This window comes from Rhineura floridana, chromosome 5 (assembly GCF_030035675.1).
Source record: "Rhineura floridana isolate rRhiFlo1 chromosome 5, rRhiFlo1.hap2, whole genome shotgun sequence".
Lineage (NCBI taxonomy): Eukaryota > Metazoa > Chordata > Lepidosauria > Squamata > Rhineuridae > Rhineura > Rhineura floridana.
In genome coordinates this window covers 152,469,088-152,490,139 of record NC_084484.1, presented here as the reverse complement: position 1 = coordinate 152,490,139, position 21,052 = coordinate 152,469,088, and the positions used below count along the sequence as shown (strand labels likewise).

Sequence of the window (21,052 nt, the reverse complement as noted above, 5' to 3'; positions counted from 1 at the left end):
AAGCTGCCTTACACCAAGTCAGGCCATTGGTCCATCTAGCTCAGTACAGCCTACACTGACTGGCAGCAGCTCTTCAGGGCTCCAGACAGTTTTTCCCACCCCTACCTGAAGAGGTGAGAGACTGAACCTGGGAATTTCTGTAGGCAAAGCAAATGCTCTACCACTGAATTACGGCCCTTCTCCATATTTTAATACTCATTTTCCAGTCCAGAAGACTTTTAAAAAGCAGGCAAGTTATTTTAGTTTTGGAAAGGGAAAATATAGCTGAACATACTAAAAACGTATTTGGTATAATATTATAGCTTACCATTTTAATTTATCAAGCTGACTAAAAGCATAATCTTCATACCAACGATGGCCTTTTGATACTTTTATAAAATGGACTATTGTATAGCAACAGCATTATAAAATCGTGTGCAATGCGGAAAACTGAATGGGGTTTTGTAACTGCAGTATGGCTTGTTTTCCAAAGGGAAAAAAAGCTACTTTTGGTAAATATCAGCCACATGGTTAAGAGTCATTTATTAAGTCACAAGATCCTGAATTCACAAGAGATCTCCATTTCAACTTACTTCAGTTTCTAAATCTTTTCCTGTACAAACTTGTAAGAAGTTTAATATGACTGATCCTGCATAATTGAGGAAATGTGACTTCCACATATATTTCTTTAGAAAAATGTACAGACTATTTAATCAGAAAATCCAGTAAGTGTTTTGTACGTAATATATGGGTACAGATTAATAGCAGACAGACAGCTGAAAAGTGGCAAGGCACAACACTTTTTATAGTACGGAGATCAGACATTATGCTACTACAGTTTGGATAATTAATTGGACCTGCCACTGGCCTGGTTTGCACATAATGCTTACACCATGGTTTATTCAACTGTAATTTATTGTTATGGATGAACTCTGCCCAGCAACTTAACTATAGTTTCTTTACAGTCAATAAACCAGGATCTGAAGCCATAGTATGTTGTTGGTTTACAAATCTTGGCTTTTTAGCTATGGCTTGGTGTTACATGTGAATCCACCACCCTTCCTTATCTCAGATGTTCATCAGGCTACAAACATATGAGGAAAGAGCAGCTGAAAATGAAAACCAAACTTTGGAGAAACAGCCATGATTTGTTAGATCATCTGTGGGACACCTTACCAGCTTTGGCTTGCAAGACAGCTGCAGTTATTTCTGGACCGAGATACTACATACTAAGACAAGAGTGGCTAACCTCCAGTTCAGACGCCTGAGCCAGCACTCCCCAGTAGGTTTTTCTGGACACCCCCCTCCAGGATACCAATTTTGGCTGGAACAGCAATACGATTCCCCCCATCCCAAGAAAAGGAGAGCGCTGGGACAGTACAGCCCATCACTGTGAGGATGCAAATCACCCCCCGTTATTAGATTGATCATTTTATGAGAGGAAGCGATAACTCACCTCTAACTGATCTGCACTGATCAGCTTAGGAGGGGCTGTCTGTCTCTGTGTGTACACACACACATGTATGAGTGTGCGTGAGAGTGAAGGGTGGCTACACCTACTTTTGGTTACATCCCCCATTGGCAGGAAGCCCTCAGAGGATTGGCCAAGTATGAATGCAGCCCTTGGGCCAAAAACAAAAGTTAGCCACTCCTGCACCAAGACTAAATACTTTATGGGGCACTTTTTCTTTACCTGTCTGTTTTAACTAACCTACATGATATATGCTCCCCTTTGATATTTCAGATAGTCTTCTTTGAGGTTTAATTATTTACTTACATTGGGTGGTATTCAATGCTAGTCCTACTCAGAGTAGATCATTGAAGTTAATAGATATGACTAACTCAGGTTTATTAATTTCAAAACTACTACTACTGGTGATCACTCATGAATGGATACCACGACGATTGGAAGTCTTTTATCTGCTGCAGCCTTCATCTGCCTTCACAGCCATTGTAACACACACAAAGTTTACTATGAGATTACTATACACATTGTATTACTATGAGTTTACTATACACATTACTATGAGTGGGACTTAATTGAATACAATCCATTATTTTTAGAGTACTTTTTTAGAGTACACTCCTGCAATATGAAGATGAAGACATTGGGTGCATTCTAGACTATGCTCTCAGTTTGCATAACTTAGTGAGGTCTAAACAGATCTGTCAAGTGCCCATGTGAACTAAGAATGCCAAAAATGCCTCAAAATTCTCTGCAGTGTGCTGCAGATTTAAATTATTGTAGATGGTTAAAGTAGAAAATGTAATGAGATGACTTTGATGAGAACTCTTTTTGCTACCAAGTGGTTTCCTCTGCTAGTATTAAAGCAGCTTGCTAAACACTTAAGACACACTCGGAAGGAGGAAGGCTTTATTTTCAAGTCTTTTGCACTAAACCTTTTGAGGAGGATGGAGGGATAAGCATTTCATTCTTTGCCAGACTCTTTCAATTCCACCCAGCAAACAAGTATGCAATTGCAGTGATACCTTTGGCTCTTTCATACAGTGCTTAAGAAACTTTATTATTATAATCCAGCATCCATGTGGAGTGGGGCTGGGGAACTGGGTCTAGCTGGAGGGCCAGATTCGTAACTGGCCCATCCTCCATGGGCTATTTTGACAGGTGGATAGGGCCGCCCACCTATCAGGCACCTGACATCATATGACACCAGGATATTTAAAGTTAAAGCCACTTCCTTTGCAGCTCTGGGTCCTACTTTGAATTCAAACTGAGGGTGCAAAGGAAGAACTCTACACAGCAACTGAGAAAGATGTCAAATTCAAAAAACACTTACTTTTGGCTGCAAAGGAAGAATCAGGAGCACACTTATAGTGTGTTCCCCATTGTTTTTTCTTTAGCGATGGTTTGAAGTTTCATGTCACGGAGTGAACTTTCCTGTGCTCAGGGAAGATAGGCAATTGTTAGCCCAAAACAGCCTGGTGGGCCAACTTAGGCCCATGGGTCATAAGTCCCCCAAAAACGTTCTGAACAGTAACATTCTGCTCCACAATAGTCAACTACTTCATGTTACCCTTAAAATAATTAAAGGGAGCTTTGTACTAGGCCATCAAGTGTAACCTCTTGCTCTCTGCAAGAAATCCAAAACTAGCACATCCCCAACAGATGGCTACTCGGCCTCTGTTTGAAGAATTCCAGTGAGGGAAAACCCAAGGTAATTGGTTCCATTATTAAACTGCTCTTACCATTAAAACGTTTCTTCTAATGTTCATTATTGAATCTAAATCCTCACCTCTCAAACACACTACTTATACAAGGCTGCACACAGTTCTGTTTTCAGAGAAGACAAAGGCAAACAAGGAGATGAGCAATTCTGCCTTCATTTAATCTGTTTTGAATAAACTCTCCCCTAACCTTTTGGCAGCATTTTAATGTTGTGGATTTTCCTGCAAGGTTGATTGGAGGTGGATCAAGCATTACAGACTAATGGGAAAGGAAACGTTGTGGTGAAAATATGAGAAGGCTTAGGGGAAAATAAGTGGATGTGGGAAAGGAAATACTACACTGAGAATGTAGTGAACGTTTTTTATATATTAGCGAACAGAGCTTGGACAGGGGGATTGCTTCCTGTATGTGAGAATCAAATCTTTAAGCTTATCCATGTTTACTATTTTTTCCAGACAAGATATACCCATTCTTTGAGCTAGACATATTCAGTTACTAAGTTATTTCATAGCTAAAGAAATTGAGAATAATATTGTTCACCTATGTTCAACTATAGATATTAAACAGAATCAAGCCCTCACTCATTACTACCTCTTTACCTATTTGAAATCTTAGAAATACCCTGCCAAAGCTCAGTTTATTCAAGATATGGTATGGCCTTTGGCAACTTTCATGTTTCAAATCCTCCTTAGCCAGCATAAACCAAGCACTTCACATTACTCAATTTCTGAGGTTGTGTTTTTATACAATCCACACTATCACACACACACACAAAATCCCTTTGGTGTGTATTTTACAGTCTGCTTCTTGTTCTATTAGATTCATCCTTCAAACTACAAGATTCCAGCCAACAATATAAAACAAGAACAAGCACTCCCGGGTTACATGGTAAACAATTCAAATTCCCAGTCAGATTATTCTTACATCATTGTTTACAGCTAAAGTAAAGCAGTTCTGAATATAAATATAGTATGATCATTGTTTTGATAATTCAAAACTTGCTGTAAAACAGAAACTCCTCTCATTTTTCATGTATCCAAGATTTGATCTATCGAAGATCTAACAGCTGATCAAAAATTCTGACTCTTCCATGAGCACAGAAGTTTTAGACTGTTTTGTAAAATTCTGGAGACCTCCTTCTTAGAAGGTGAAATTAGTAGCATACAAATGGAAGATTTCTATTAACCAAGCAATTTTCAAGTCATCTTCCAATACTGGTTCGTTCCATTCAATCTCTAATGAGGACATTGGGAACCTTTGGCCCTTTAGATGCTGCTGAACTACAATTCCCATTATTTCTGGTCATTGTTGCTGGGTCTGATGGGAGCTGAAATTCAGCAACATCTGGAAGGCCAAAGGTTCCACGCACCTGCCCTAATGATTCCACCAATAACAAAACTGTAAAGTTAAAATTTCCTGAGAATTCCCCAAAGAAAAGCAGTTGAGCAAACCATTAACACTAATCAAAATTCATACACAAGCACGATCCAACCAAAATTAGAAGTTTCAAGTCTTACTAATTTAGAACTGTTACACTGATTTCTATAAGAAATCATTAAAACTTGCTGGATCATATCTCACCTTTCACTTCTTGTTAGCAAAGTTATTGAGACTAATAATACTACTCCATTAGAATGGAAAGAACTGCTAATATTCGTTATCGTAAGTTACTCTGACAATGAGAGTGTACTTACAAAAACATTCTATCATCTCACAACAAAATCAACTGTTCTTGCTGACAAAGAGAATATCTTTCAAATGATTTGCTAAATATGGACAACCTAAAAACTGTTTAGTATGCTTGTGTGTGTTAGTGAAGACCCACACACCCAAAAGAAACATACATACACACACCTAACAGAAATATACACATTGGCTTGGCTCACAGGACACAGTAAGCCAAATTATGGCTTACTTCCTCTACTCTTGGAAAGGAGTTTGCTGCCACTTTGCTCCTCCTTTTTCACTCCTGTATCGAGGTTTGGCTTAGTGTGCTGTCTGAACCCATGGCTTATGGCTAGTAAGGAAAGTGTTTAACCATAAGCCTGAGTTCAGACAACACACTAAGGCACAGGATGAAAAAAGGTTGGGAATGAGCAAAGCAGCTGCAATGTCCTCTCCAGAAGTCCACACATTTGTGCAGTCCCAGTAAGCCACTACTATGTTGTGCAATCTAGCCCTCTGTCTGGCCTTAAATCAAAGCCTAGATGTGGGGTTATTTTATTTTATTCATAAGATTTATATCCTGCTCTATGTTGTGAGCAGTTTGTCCAAATGCTAACTTTTCATCCCAAAGGGGTTCACAATCTAAGTAATTAAATGGTTTTACATATAAGGCCAGATGTAATAAAGATAACATTGTAAACATATTATTTTTTCTAAGATGCATAAACACCCACATATACAATCCTGATTACCATCAAATTGTCAGCACTTTCTACAGGCAACTACTTGCTAAATGGCTATTTACAGAAGAGATACTGCAGAGTAGAGTGGTCTGGGTGAGAGCAAAAGCTCAGTCTGAGCTGTGTTGGTAAAAATCAATACCCAGGAGGCATACAAGTCTGTCAATCATTGTTATGGAGCACTGGCTACAGAATTAGCATAATTCCCACCCACCCCAAATCTAATCTGCTCCAGTAGCCTGAAAAGAATAATTTGTGCGCCAACCATCATATACAACTACAATAGCTGCTGAGAAGCAATAATAAAATCTGTAGTTTTTCAGAAAATTTCATTCTTTATCTACTTAAGTGTTATAGCGCATGATTATACAGCTTGTTCTTCAAGATCAACATGATGAAAAGCATAAATGCAAGAAAAAAAGAATCAATAGATTAAAAGGAATCTATGTCAACAAAGATGAATCATGAAAACCCAGGCTGTTTCAGAACAGAGGGAGGATTCGAGTGACAATCTTCTTCCCCTCCCCCCCCCAAAAAACCTACTTCTAAAAACCAACTGAGCAATCATGTATTTTTCATTCACACATTTTACCAACTTTGTTCTCTCAGGGGAAGCACAAAAGGAATAACCTGCAGGCAGGGCATGCTTTCGTCCCACTTACCAAAGCGCGCTCACCACAGGGGGAAAACTGAAAGCAGAAAAGGGCAATGTCACTTCTATATGGCATTAGGAATGTCAAAATACAGATAGCAGCTGCTACATGGTATTGAACAATTAAATGTGTCAAAAAGCCTACAAGAAAGTACTTCTATCCACAACCTTCTTTAACAGTAAGACTTGAAAAATAAGAGCAGTACCCCATAGATTGTTTATTACTTTGCCACAGCCATGGGACAAGAACTATATTCATTTCTCACAAGGTTCAATGGCTGAGATCACAATTCTAAGTACACAAACTCTGAAGAAACACCACTGATGTTAGTGGAACTTACTTTCTAGTAAACATGTTTTAAGACTGCAACATTAGCACTTTCAGTTTACAACATCACACATATACTTGTGTCAAAGAATGGTTGGAGACATAATCTTGCTATTTACCTGTATGGGGAAAAAAAAGATTTCTTGTCCCAAGCAAGAAGCTTACCTAATTAAACGTTGGCTGTTCATTAGCATCAGTGCATCTAAGTTTAATGCAAGCACTTGCTGAATAATCATACTGCCAGCTTTTGTGCAAAGTTTTCTGTACCATCCTCCCACTAATAAAAATATAGTTACTGTTTATATGAAGTTTTTACTAAGTTCAAAAACACATAATGAAAGGCAAAGATGAAGTTAAAATACCAACAGAAATATTCCATGTAAAATCTGTAGAACAGATGAAACTGTAGAACGTAGTTTATTATTACTATAGACTAGACGTACAATGCAATCAAACTATAAAAAACCAGAACATTTCAGGGATTCATGGTTCTTTAGTGCATCTAAAAATTTATCAATAATGCATACTATGTTCTTTTTTGGCAACTTTGCTAGCCATGCTTGGTCTGGAAATGCAGATTCTCAGACACATAATACTTGTTTGATGGAAGTCCTGTCAAAACACAGGAAACCACTCTATCTTGGGTATTTGTGTTATGAACACATTTTGGCAGAATGGGAAAAAAAGGCCAGCAAAATCTCAGTCTAGGCAAGCTGAAGCATAGATTTCCAGAAACTGTCCTTGGGAAAGTTGGAATTGGGCCTCAGGGTTCCTGGACTTCCCTAATGCTCCTGCTCCTCTACTACAGGGAGACAGGAGGAGGGAGGATACTATGTTCAAATAACTACACGAACTCCTTGGTCAATTCACTTCTTCCTATATGGAGAAGAAGGAAGAAGGAAGCCCACAATCCTTGCTCCCAACTTATCCCTGGGAAAAATGGGGGTGAGAAGAGAGGGAATCAAATTACTTTAGTATAAAATTTGTATACTGCTTTACTGTAAATAAAATCACTAAGCAGTTTACAAAGAATGCTCTATTTTGCTGTGAATTAACATGTTTTAGTGATTGGCACAGCAACCCAAACCCCAGCTGGGGCATGACAGAGCAGCACCACCACTGCCACATGCACAGCCCCATCGCTCATGCCAGCCAAGGGAGAAGGCAAGGGAGCAGCCTGAAGCTGACATAGCAACTACTCAAGTGCCAGCTCAGTACCTCCCCAATCCTGGCTTTCCACCAACAGGAGGAACAGGGAGTTCCATGTTGGCGGAGTTGTTCTCAGCTTGGCAGAGGGAGACCTCTGCCCCACAGTTATTAAACTATGGTTTAATAACCTAAATGGAAACTGGTACAAGCCACAGAAACTGCCAAAGAATCACTCACATACAAAAAGAAAGCAGTTAAGTTTGTCTCATCATTTTAAAAAAGGTACCAGAAGTATTATTGTAAATCAGCAATATTTTTCTTAGTTATGTTAGAGGCATTCACAGGTTCTCTGAAATGTGCCTTTTCAGGATGCAATAAGAAATGTTGTTGAAATAATTTTAAGACGCCCAAGGATAAAATTCTAAGATCTATGCTGCTCACAAATTGAATTTTTCTGCCTCCCTCTTCCCTTACTCTTAATAGCCTCTTGCACCTCCTTCTAAATGCAACTGTAGGTTGGGAATTCTGGAACAGAATTACAGGAGAGCTGTAGCCATTAAGCAAGAACAGCAAAACTGTCCTTCTCTTTTTACATGAGTAGAAATGCCTTCTGCTTATGCAAGGGCACACAAAAAAAACCTGAAATTGAAAGTTGCTTGAGACTTCTGTGAAATAAGCACTTTTCTACTCAGTGTATCAAGATTTAGATCTACCTACCCAGATCTAAACAACAATCTATGATGAACAAATAACCTTCACAGATTTAGAAAAGTATCATTTCCCACCATTTATATACACAAAATGCTTCACAGAAAGGTTCCACATTTATAGATCAGGCTCAATTTACCAGAACAGAAGGCGAAACACTTAATTCTTAAATTTTGAACTGCTCATTTTTTATATTCTACATTTGAGGTTTAATGGCATGCCATTTTTAGTATCCAATTGGTATACTAGACTCTGCCTACTCACAATTTTATCTGCCAGTTTTATTTGAATCTAGATGCCAAGCCAAAGAAATATCAAAAGCTAGCCTTCTGATGCCAAGTAATGCCAAATTAGAAGTACACATTTCAGGCTTATGGCTGTTGACCAGGGTGAAAGAATCATCCTTTTTCCTCAGCTTACAATTATTCACATACTGAAAACAGATTAAACTGATATATAGTGATTTTTTCTAGAGAAGTTGGAAAAATTAAACATTTCACTAGTTGATGAATTTACAGGAAACATGTTTGTTTTTATGAAAACCAGTATTGATTTCCTTAAGATTAACTTCCAAAGGGTGTTCAAATATAAAAAGGTTTAATACACATAGAACTAGGTACAACAAATACAAAACCAGTGGTAATATTAGCCAATCAAGGCTACTTGCCTTAGAGAAGGCAGCAAGAAGGGGCCATACAAACCTCTCTTGGGTTCATCAATTAAATAACAGCTTGCTTTAAGCACAGGGTAGGAATCTGTCGGCCTCCAGATGTCGTATGACTACAACTCCCATCTTCCCTGACCATTGGCCATGCTGGCTGGAGCTGATGGGAGTTGGAGAACCACAGATTCCTCATCTCTATATTAACAGAAGAGAAGCGAATGAAACTTAATATACAGATCTGATCTGTGTTTAATAAAAACCTTCAAATTTCAGCTTTAGCAGCATTGGTCTCTACCTCTTCTCTGTTTTTGTCCCATTTTTATTTATTTATTAAATTTATATCCCACCCTTCCTCCCAGAAGGATACATTATGATAAAATACAAGCAAATGGCATTAATGTGATTATTTATAATCATAAATGATTATGGATAATGGAAAGGGACTGTGTATAGTAAAAAAAAGTTTGAGAAAATTTTATTTTTAGATAATTTTCTACAGGAATATACACCAGTATCTTCTAAGGTTTTATGTAAAAACACTTGAGCCTCTAATCAACTCTGGTACCAAAATTTGTCTGTGTCCTTCTCAGTGGATTAGAGCCCTAGAATCTGATACCTACATAGCTCAAGCCACCTTGATTACTAGGAAAATCAAAAATTAAACATTCATATATATCCATCAATATAAAAGGCTGAATGTGTACTTCCAAATAAAGAGTTTTTAGAGGTCATTCAGAAAGCAAAGTTACTCATACATGTAACTCAGTGCGATGAAATGTCCTCTACTGGCTAGATTTCTAAATTTTGGGCAGCATCATCTGGATAGCTTCATGTAAGTCCAACTCTGCCTCAAACCAAAGATCATCTCAAGCAACCTGTTAACAGATGTGAACATGGTTAATTTCCTTGTGTGTTCCCTCTGCCACAACCAGCAGGGGGCCAGTTACCTCATTTCCCTTAACCTGGCCTTGTCTAGAATGGCTGCAGATTCTGTCAGTGCTGCTTAGAATCTCCCACTCCATTAAATCTGAAATGTTAATCATGTTATGGGAACAGTTTTCTTCCAGTTATGCTTTTGATAACCTCATCGATCATTTAAAAATTGTGGGGGTATTAAAAGAAATCCCAATAGAATAATTGCATTTATATGCCACCCTTCATCCAAGAAGCTCATGGCAGTCTGCATGATTTTCTCCTCATTTCACCCTTGCAATAACCTTGTGAAGTAACGTTGGGAGATATTGGCTTTCTGACATTTGCTTTGTTTTAAATATGGCTTTCAATTATGTGTGAACCCAGAACATTTCCTTTACTATGGCTAAAGTATTGCTTGTTTGCCTCATCCAGTATATCCACCAATCAACAGAGAAGCTAGGCAAGAGCTGATGGAAATATTGCTGCTATCTCTGCCTGGTTAGTTTCCCCACCCCTCCCAACCAGCCTTCATTGTACAGCTGTGGCATGGACCGAAGAAGAAAACTTTTAAATAGACAACAGTTCACTATGATGAGGTATTATCCGGGCCATCCATAGCATGATAGCACAGTTCATTTGGGATATTTACCCCCACTTCCCCAGATACTAGTGATTTAGAATCATCCCTCATTTCTTTCCTGAATGTGACCACATCTACCCCACCCACTCGTCCCATATTATATTATCAATCACGTAAGATATTGTTTCCTTCATCTGCTTTTTGTAACTGCTTAAAAAAGGAGGACCGTTTTGAGCAATGGGTGAAGTACAAATGAGAAAAGGGATGGGTGGAAAATGTATTGCTGTTCCTTAAAAGTAGATACAGCTCCAAGATACGAGTAATGTTAAAAATGTGGGGGGGGGAGAGAATGGCAAGAAGGGTAGAGCAGAAAAGTCATAGGAAAGGGTGATGAAACTCTTGGCCACAATGAGCTTTGAGCATCTTTGATAGGGAAAGGGAAGGGAATCTGGAAAGGCTGGGCTGTTACAGAGAGTCCATGAAGAACTCTGAGATTTCCTCACTCTCACACCTGGCCAGTAGTAAGAGGGATAACAACACAGTGAGACAATGCCAGTAATAGGTCACCAGAATAGACGTTCAGAATATTAGTCAAGCCATGTAGAGTCAGTGAGAAATAACTCAAGCTTTGCTTGTTTACCTATGGAGTGACTTGGAATTTAACTGTGGTTTGTTTTTTAAAAACCTATAGTTTAATAACCATTATTTCACTTTGGCTTAGCATTATATGTAAACAAGGCTAGTGACTGGACCAAGGTCACCTGGTGAGTTTCATAGCCAAGTGAGAATCTAAAATAGCTGGTCTCTTCTATCCTTGTCTAAAACTGGTCACTGTTTTTACAGCTGAAGAACTGAAGAACCATCCAGCTGCCATAATGGCTCCTCCTTCCTTCCTCCAACTGTCACCACAGGGGCATCTGCAGTAGAACCATCCTGACCCAAGGGGAGAGGAGAAGAAGCGGTAACAGTTTCTTCTTAAACAGGCTGCGTTTTCCATTTTATTGTAACTTTTTAAAAAATCATTACTTATTGTTGTAATAATCTTATGTAAACCACTTTGTGAGGTCCATCTGATGCCTTCAATAAATAAATAAACAGACACTAACCGTTATACTACACTGGCTTTCAAAAGCATTGCTAACTGCACGCATAGACTTCATGAACTTAGTAGAACATGAGCTAGTTTCCTGATCATTGTTTGTGCCAGAGAATGAACAAAACACAAGAAAGGTGAAAAGCAGTGAAAGGAAGGCCAATAAATTAGTGCCTATACTGCATATTCCACAACCCACATAAGACCCTCGGGCACCTGGGTGCCTTCCAAGTGTCCCCCTGCTGCCACCACCATTGTTTTTACAGCTAAGTCAGCCACTGCCACCAGTGTTACCACAGACCCTTCACCACCATATCTGCCTAGTGTTGCCTTTGCTTCTCCACTCAGACCGCACCTCCTCTCTTTCTCCATGAGCCTTTGCCTCCAACCACCTAACCACAGAACACCATTTCCTGCTTCTGACCATAGAGCATGCCTAGCACAGCATTTAACTGAAACTCCATCTGGTGCTCTCTATGGTTGGGCATCACAGCTGATGATCTCTAGCAAGTGGTGGCCCCCTTTCTGTATTAACTGTAATCCAGGTAGCTTACAGCACAGCAATGACACTTAAGAAAAACTAAGAGAATATAAATCCAGTAGCAGCAAGACAGCAGCAGTCTAAAACCAATTTTAAAGGCAACATGTCCTGAACTGCCTATCAAATGTTGGTTGTTTTGTATTGATATGTCACAGCAAAACAGCTTTCAGAAGCAACATTTGCCGTAGGTATGAAGTGGAGTTAAGAAGCCACTGAGAGGCACAGAGCTCTACTACAGCCTTTCCCAACCTTTGGGTCCCCAGATGTTGCTGGACTACAGTTCCCGTAATTCCTGACCACTGGTCATACTGGCTGATGGGAGCTGGAGTCCAGCAACATTTGGGAGACCTAAAGGTTGGGAAAGGCTGCTTACTTACATTACCAACATGAACAAGAAGTTGCCAACCAAGGTGGGAACACACAATTTCAAATGAGTTTACTGTGGAGAATATTCTTCCATTGTTCAGCCCCAGAAAACACAAACAAATCTATTTCAAGAGCGTTATACCTGCCTCAATATATTTTGAAATATTTTTCTATACAATTAATGGGTCCATTTGTACTTCATCTAGCTATTACATCATTATTGATATTTTCATCTTCAATATTCATTGGCTGTTCCAGTTGAGATCTACACATCCTAAATATCATCAATGTTATTCTCTCATTAAAAGTCACGATTAAATTTATCCACGTTGCCTTTAATATTTTTATTTTGGAAAGTACAGCAGATCAGCAATTCAAGTAGCTTAATCACAGTGTGACATTAACATGCCTAAAGATTTGGGGAAGAGAAAAAGAAGTGGGAGGGAGAAGGTAGAACTGATAGCTTATACTGCTAAGCAAGCAAAGTCACAGAAAATTAAGAATCCTCCTATTATATTAGAGAAAAATTATGACTTGAAGTTAACCATTGTCATAGCACTTAGCTCCATTTTGTAACTGGCCAAGTAAGGGGTTAGAGTACCTTCCCTATGAGGAAAAGCTAAAGGATTTCAAGCTTTTTAATTTAGAAGATGATACAAGGGACGATATGACTTTATAAAATTATGTACAGTATGAAGAATTCACACACACACAATTATAACTCAGGGTCACCCAATCAAATAGATGGGCAAAAAGAAAGGTACCAACAAAAGGAATAAAACCAACACATTATGCAACTTATGGAATTCACTACCATAAAACGTTGCAATTGTCACTAGCTTAGATAGGCTTATGAGTAGATGAGAAATTCTCGAAGGATAGGTCTTATTATGATGGCTATATGGAAACTAAGTTCTGGGGCAGTATGCCATTGTATACAAGTTGCTTGTCAGCAACAACAGGAGAGGACTATTACCTTCATGCCCTGAATGTAGATTTCCCAGGAGCATCTGGTAGGACACAATGCAAAACAGGATTCTAAATTAGATGTACTTTTGGTCTAAACTAATAGAGCTCTTCTTTTCAAATAAGTTATAGATAATAAAGTGCCCCCCTTATATAAATTTAATACATAATCATAAAGTCACTGGATTGTTTCCAACTAAGTCCTGCTAGAGTAGATCTTTTGAAATTAATTGACCTAAGTTAGTCATGGCCTTTAATTTCAATGGGTCTACCCTGAGTAGGTGTAGCATTGGATACAACCTGCTTGCTATAGAATCATTACATGGTTAGCAATGTTTGATAGAGAAATAAGTTTATGGCACACAGTTGCCCTTAGCATTATTGCAAAACTTACAGTTTAGATAAATACACTATCATAACTGAAAGTGCAATGTTTACAAAGGTGGAAATTAGTTCTACAACATCTCTTGAACAAATCCAACTCCCATAAAACTGAAGATTTAAGCTTACACCACCTGAGATATTTTTATCTCTACAGACAGAAGTCAGGAGGTCTCTTAGAGAAATAGAGGCATAAATCCTGTGCTGTCTTGGGCCTCTTTTCAGATTAATTCCTAGCTGGAGTTGTTTCAAATAATTGATTATTTCAGTTCATCCTCTAATGCTTCCTCTCCAATGAGTCCACAGAATATACTATAGTAAAAATCTTTAGTGCTGTATAAAATAACTAACTGAATTTGACAAAGAAACAACGTCCACCTTCAAATTCAAGCTTTTACATTCTAGTTGCTTTTATATGGAATCTTAAAATTTCACACTTGCTCCACTCTTAAGCACTATTAGGCAATATGAAAAATCTTAAACCATGCCATTTATTCCCAGATCTGCCTCCAAAGTTTTCCAAATGACAGCCCTTATATGAAAGATTTTCTTGCTACCAATGTGCTACACAGCACACACCTTTCTACACTCAGCCACACCACTGATAGTGATGGGGAACAGCACCAACTTAGCAGCTGGCCATAGTTTCTCTCATTTGCTTGATTCAGCTATGAAGGTGATAGGATTCTGCGAGTACAAGCGATACAAAATACTGCAGCAGTGATGCCAATATTACAGAGGAGTTGGGATCACCAGGGGGTAGGTTATGTGCACATGTGGTTTGAGGTGTGTTCGACAAATTAAGGAAAAGGAAATACAGCTTACAGACCACTGAAGTACAGCTTTAAAGATTATACACCAAAGTTAAGTTCTGAAAGGGGGGAAACTACAACTGATTTTTAATGTTTGTAGCACCTCCACTTACATTTTAAAAAGTCTTCCAAATTAATAAAGTTTATTCATTAAGACCACTAAAAGAAAACATTTCCTCCTATTACTAATCTTCTCATCTTTCTATACCAGTAAGATAATACACAACACAATTCTCTTCGTACTCCAGATAAAACCATATTTTGCATGGGATCTGGGTAAGGTGCTGACAGCTTTCTTTTAGTGGTTGGAAGCATACCTACATTGAGAAAAATATTTTTGTACACACGTGCAGACATCATAATCAAGTTCATGGGACTTCAAACTGAATCATTCAAAATTTGTTAGGTTCCAGTCTTTAGCAACATCCTTTGCTATATAAGCAATACAACACATACTTGGTATGTCTGGAATTTAGATTACAGCAATTATGATATGTGAATGAAATGCAAATGATAGATTATGTTAATCACTGTAGGACTAATGTTTTGAAATATTCAGCTAAATACACAACTGCAGTTGAAGGAGGAAATCAAACATGATTGAGAAAAAGATCAAAGATTTCAACATACAGAAGCCTTGCTCACTTATTTTTAAGTAAAATTATGAAGACTCAAAAATTATGAAGACTCGAAAATTACAATCTAGAGAATAGTTTAGTAGAAGTATTTAGCATTATCCATCACAATTTGTTTAGATGCACTTATTCAGTGTCCTACAAGAACCTCTGACACCACAGCATAGGGGAAGAGCCATAGCTCAGTGGGATAGCATCTGTTTTACATGCAGAAGATAACAGGTTCAATTCCCTGAGAGAGAACCCTGTTTGAAAATCACTTCTGCTTTCATTCTATTAAACAGAAAAACTGTTAGGAATAGTATATCATGGAATATCTTGCTTTATTTCAGAGATCTCATGTTTCATTCTCTTACTCAAGCCTGAAAATCTGTAATTTTAAAAATTGTTTTAACTGTTACTTTGTAAATATATTATCTCACAGACTTTCCTCATATGATAAAAGCAATGAAGCACCTAGAATGTGATGTAACCTTTGTTATGACATTTCTTTCCACTGCAACTAACTGGGGAAGGACTACCACCTATGTTCCAACCATTCATTGGCTGAAGTGATGGAAATGCAAATCACTAAAGTTCCAAACTTCAAAGAGAGCCTAGAAAAATCACTTCCAGTTGTGGAATCTGATCTAGTTTTAATATGAGTTTCTGCAGTGAGAAGAATGCTTGAATTAGTATTCAAGGGTTCTTTTAAAGTCCAATACTAAACGATTCCCTGCATTTTATAGCCTGACTTTCCAATTTGAGTATACTCGTATGTGCACCTCTGCAATTACAACTAAAGTTGCAGAAACCCAACAAAACTGCTTCAAAACCAGGAAAGCATTTTTATGTTGAGAACCAGGAAGTGCAAGACATTCAAGAAGGCTATTTGTAGTTCATTCCAATGACCAAATTGGTTACTATTTATTAATAAGATACAAAGGCCATTCATTCATTCTGAAGGCTCAGAGCGGACCAAAGCAGAAGTCAAAAAAAAGAATTAGATTTTTTTCTATTATAACTAGATTTTACTGAAGGTTATTTATTTAGCAAACCCAGATGACATTCAGTCCATATTCAGCATTAAGTTCTACTGATTTCAATGGGAAAAGTTACATTTATGCTTAGTTTAACCTTCCTATTGACATTAACGCATGTCTACTGGGAAGTAATTCCCACTGATGTCAACATTATTACACTAGCGCCTGTGTCACAAATTACTGTTTTCCTGTTATGAAGAGCCAAAAAACCCATGTTAATGCCAAGGATGGACTGTGGCCTTCAAAGTTTAATTAGACACATATCCAAAGCATGAATGATGCATTAGTGCTCAGAAACCATAACCATTTATCCTTAAATGTCATAGCATACATAGTTGGGACATATCACAAAATTTACTCTTGCATACGCAAAAACACATATGCAATACACAAAGAAGAATAAAGTTAACTACATCTCAGTTTCAAAATAATTCACATATCCAGACTTGTTTATTTTTTGGTATACCTATAGGTGATTCTCTCTCTCAAAATCTACACTATCTCCTCTTTTACTCTAGATTACAAATTATGTCCAGCTAGATCACCAATATGGCATTTTACAGTAATGGAGTGTTCAATATCAGCTCAAGAAGAGCCTGGAATATGAAGTGCCAATTACCCACAAGAAGAGTGTCAGGAACTATTGTTGTCTCCAAGATGCTATGTTAATTCATGGCCTTGTGGAAAAATTTGAGAATATTAACCCACTGGAGCCAAGTAGTAAAAAGAATAAAGGGAAAGAAAATTGGAAGATAGAAAACTAGTTTCAGGTAGAGAATCACAATTAAAAAATAGTCCCAATTCATTTTGTATCGCATTTTTCCCCAGCTTAAAATCTAAAACATTTTAAAAAGTTAAATAATGAAATGAAATAAGATAAATACAGTAAAGGAAAAATACAATTCTTTCTGTCAGGTCTGCCTTGCTACAAGAGCATCTCAGTTCCCCACTGTATTTCTGAAAACAGTCAAACATGAACTTACCATATCAGATGGAACAGTGCTAGACATCTTGATAGTACCCTGATTGTTTCAAAAAGTACAGAATAAGATTTTTTTTAAAAAAAAAAAAAGCCAGCCAATAACGTACAGCAAGAAGATCTTCCAGCTAACCAATCTTAGGTGTGCGTCTGTTAAGTCCTGAGATTTCTTTTCGCCCAATAAAAGTGTGTGACCTGACCTGCAGTAAAGGAAATTGTGGATTGGAGAGAAAAAATCCAAGAGGAACTGGTGTTAAAAGGCTCGATTAGAGAGGAAACACCAGGGAAACCAGAGATGGCAGCAGATCCTTGTCCTCAGCAGCACAAACACCAACGCCAGTGGTGCCAGGCACACCAGACAGAAATATACAAGGACATGAATTGTGTACAGGCTCTCTTCCTCTCCAGCCTAGACCAATAATGAATGACGAGGATGATTCAGAGGATAGTTTGGCGCCCGAGTCACCTCCTCATTAAAACGAGCGGCAGGCACTCAGAGAAGTAAAGCGACCTTCCTCTATTTTCTGGAGCCGAAGTTGTTCGAGGGCTTCTTTCGTCCTCTTCCCAATCCTCAGAGTAAAGCAGGGGTCAGGAGACTAGAGAGAGGAGGCGGGGGAGAGGGTTCTCCTCGTCTTCTTACAGGTCTTTCTTAAAAGCTTTGTAATATTTAGCAAAAAAACCAAACAGCAGAGAAAGGAGGGGGAACACAAAAGAAGCAACACTCTCCCCCCTCAAACTGCAGCAGCAGCAGCTCAAGGGGGGATTTAAACTGCAGTCGCCTCTAGCAGGAACAGCGCTCGCCGCCCCGCTCCGCCTCTCCTTCCTCAGGTCTCTGCGCTCATCATCGCCGCCGCTCCTGCTCCTCTTTTGCCAGTCCCTTCTCCACCTCTTCCTCTCCCTCGTCCAAAGGGCTCCCTCAGCAGCAGACGGTTAACGGAAACCCCCCACAGCTGACGCGGCGAGGCTGCTTGCCCTTCTCTGGTCTCCCTCAGAGCCGGAACGGAGAAAATAAGCGAGGAAAAGGGTGAAGAGAAACTGCGTATCTTGTTTTCCTCAGCGCGAGCCGTTCCCGGGTACCCTTCGCCGCCCACCGCCGCCTCTACTCCTGCAGCCGCCTCTTGTCATCTTCCTTTCAAACCAACATGGCGTCTGCGCCGAGCTGAGAAAAGGGGACACGGCAGGGGAAAGACGGACCCAGCAGCACCCCCATCCCCCACTCCCTTTTGGCTCCGCCTTCTGGTCTTTTGCGGAGGCGCGTCGAAGCGCGGCTCCTCACGCGGGCGCGCGCCGCCCGCACAGCATCATGGAGGCTGTAGTTTTAAAGGGCAGTGGGTTCCCCCCCCTCGGGTCCCCCCCCTCGCCTCCCCTCAGAAGAAGTGATGTGACGCAGGCTTTGCCTTGGCAGCAGCTTGTTGTTATAGCAGTCACGCCTTCAGCAACTGTTGCTAGGGGCTGGGAAACTCCAGGCAACGGCGCCCTGTGTGACACTGGAAGAAGTTTAGCGCGGCCGGTTTGTGCCGTGCAGCTTTCCCTTTCTCTCGCACCCCAAACCCCACATTTCCTACTCCAAAAGATCATGCAGTTTAATTGGCAGCGGGACCACGGCCACTTACGCAAGTCTCTACAAAGGGAGGTGGTGACCGACTCCAGGCGGCCAAAAAACCAGCATACTTCAGTTTAAACCAGATTTAAATAAATATGTCAGGCGCCAGATTAACTGGTTTGCGTACTGCACTTCATAAAGAGGCGGGGGGAGATCAAACTAACAAGAAAGAAGTTGCTCAAGGGTCACGCTGATACTGAGTCAACCCCCCCACCCCTTCACATTAATTGTACGAGCGACATGTTGAGAGTAAATAAACGTCATGCAAACAGTTGGTTTATCTTCGTTTATTTACTTTCAGAAAAGGCCCTTTGAGGGCATTTAACGCTTCTGGGCATTATTAGCTGTTGATTGTATGTCTCTCTTGAGTAGATCTAAGCACCAAGATTATCTTTTACACATTTGAAGAGCTCGATTTCCATAAGTGACACACACCATTTGTATCCTCTGTGTGCGCATGTGTATGTCATAAAATCAGCTCAGGCTTCAAGTCTAAGGCCAACAATTCATCGTGAAAAAGTATGCTGCCTGTTCTACTTTTGGGAATGGATCTAATAGTCAGCATCACCAGGAAGTAGGGAAAATATTTGTCATTAAAAAACAAAGCAACGTGGCCTAGTTTAATAGATCTGGAGATATTGTACATAAAGGTTTTCATTTTGTTTACTGCGATGAGCTAAAAAAAACTGGCTGGACCAGAGAACTGTCAAAGAAAGAACCATCATTTACAGGTTGAGTATTTATGGCCCCAAGAAAGCTACCTGTGATCAGCTGGGCTGAAAGAGTCTCATGCCCAGGCTAAGGTATCTGGAGAACAAGGTGAACATCCCTTCTTGATCTAAAAATATTCCTCTCCATCTACAACAGGAAAACGGAACCTGTGGCCCTCCAGACGTTGCTGAACCCCAATTCCCATTAGCCCCAGCCAGCATGGCCAATGGTCAAAGATAATGAGACTTGTAGTCCAACAGCATTTAGAGAGCAACAGCTTCCTTATCTCGAATTTACAATTTTACATAGTGCTTAAGAACATAAGAGCCTGCTGGATCAGGCCAGTGGCCCATCTAGTCCAGCATCCTGTTCTCACAGTGGCCAACCAGGTGCCTGGGGGAAGCCCGCAAGCAGCACCCGAGTGCAAGAACACTCTCCCCTCCTGAGGCTTCTGGCAACTGGTTTTCAGAAGCATGCTGCCTCTGACTAGGGTGGCAGAGCACAGCCATCACGGCTAGTAGCCATTGATAGCCCTGTCCTCCATGAATTTGTCTAATCTTCTTTTAAAGCCATCCAAGCTGGTGGCCATTACTGCATCTTGTGGGAGCAAATTCCATAGTTTAACTATGCGCTGAGTAAAGAAGTACTTCCTTTTGTCTGTCCTGAATCTTCCAACATTCAGCTTCTTTGAATGTCCACAAGTTCTAGTATTATGAGAGAGGGAGAAGAACTTTTCTCTATCCACTTTCTCAATGCCATGCATAATTTTATACACTTCTATCATGTCTCCTCTGACCCGCCTTTTCTCTAAACTAAAAAGCCCCAAATGCTGCAACCTTTCCTCGTAAGGGAGTCGCTCCATCCCCTTGATCATTCTGGTTGCCCTCTTCTGAACCTTTTCCAACTCTATAATATCCTTTTTGAGATGAGGCGACCAGAACTGTACACAGTATTCCAAATGCGGCCGCACCATAGATTTATACAACGGCATTATGATATCGGCTGTTTTATTTTCAATACCTTTCCTAATTATCGCTAGCATGGAATTTGCCTTTTTCACAGCTGCCGCACACTGGGTCGACATTTTCATCGTGCTGTCCACTACAACCCCAAGGTCTCTCTCCTGGTCAGTCACCGCCAGTTCAGACCCCATGAGCGTATATGTGAAATTCAGATTTTTTGTTCCAATATGCATAATTTTACACTTGTTTATATTGAGTTGCATTTGCCATTTTTCCGCCCATTCACTCAGTTTGGAGAGGTCTTTTTGGAGCTCTTCGCAATCCCTTTTTGTTTTAACAACCTTGAACAATTTAGTGTCGTCAGCAAACTTGGCCACTTCACTGCTCACTCCTAATTCTAGGTCATTAATGAAC

At 39.6% G+C, this 21,052-nt stretch overlaps 1 protein-coding gene across 2 annotated transcripts in view; it reads right to left on the bottom strand.

The window, feature by feature from the left end:
* The window catches only part of UBL3 (ubiquitin like 3), a 54,086-nt gene extending 35,474 nt beyond the window's left edge, over positions 1-18,612 (bottom strand). The window contains exons 1-2 of one of the 2 annotated variants that reach the window (XM_061628483.1): positions 17,367-18,612; positions 6,234-6,260 (exon numbers count right to left, since the gene is read on the bottom strand). In XM_061628483.1, coding sequence (XP_061484467.1) covers positions 6,234-6,260; positions 17,367-17,393 — 54 coding nt within the window. In that variant the 5' untranslated portion in view covers positions 17,394-18,612. The remainder of the gene's footprint in view (positions 1-6,233; positions 6,261-17,366) is intronic. The other variant, XM_061628484.1, reaches the window with a different exon arrangement.
* Between the last annotated feature and the right edge of the window lie 2,440 nt (positions 18,613-21,052).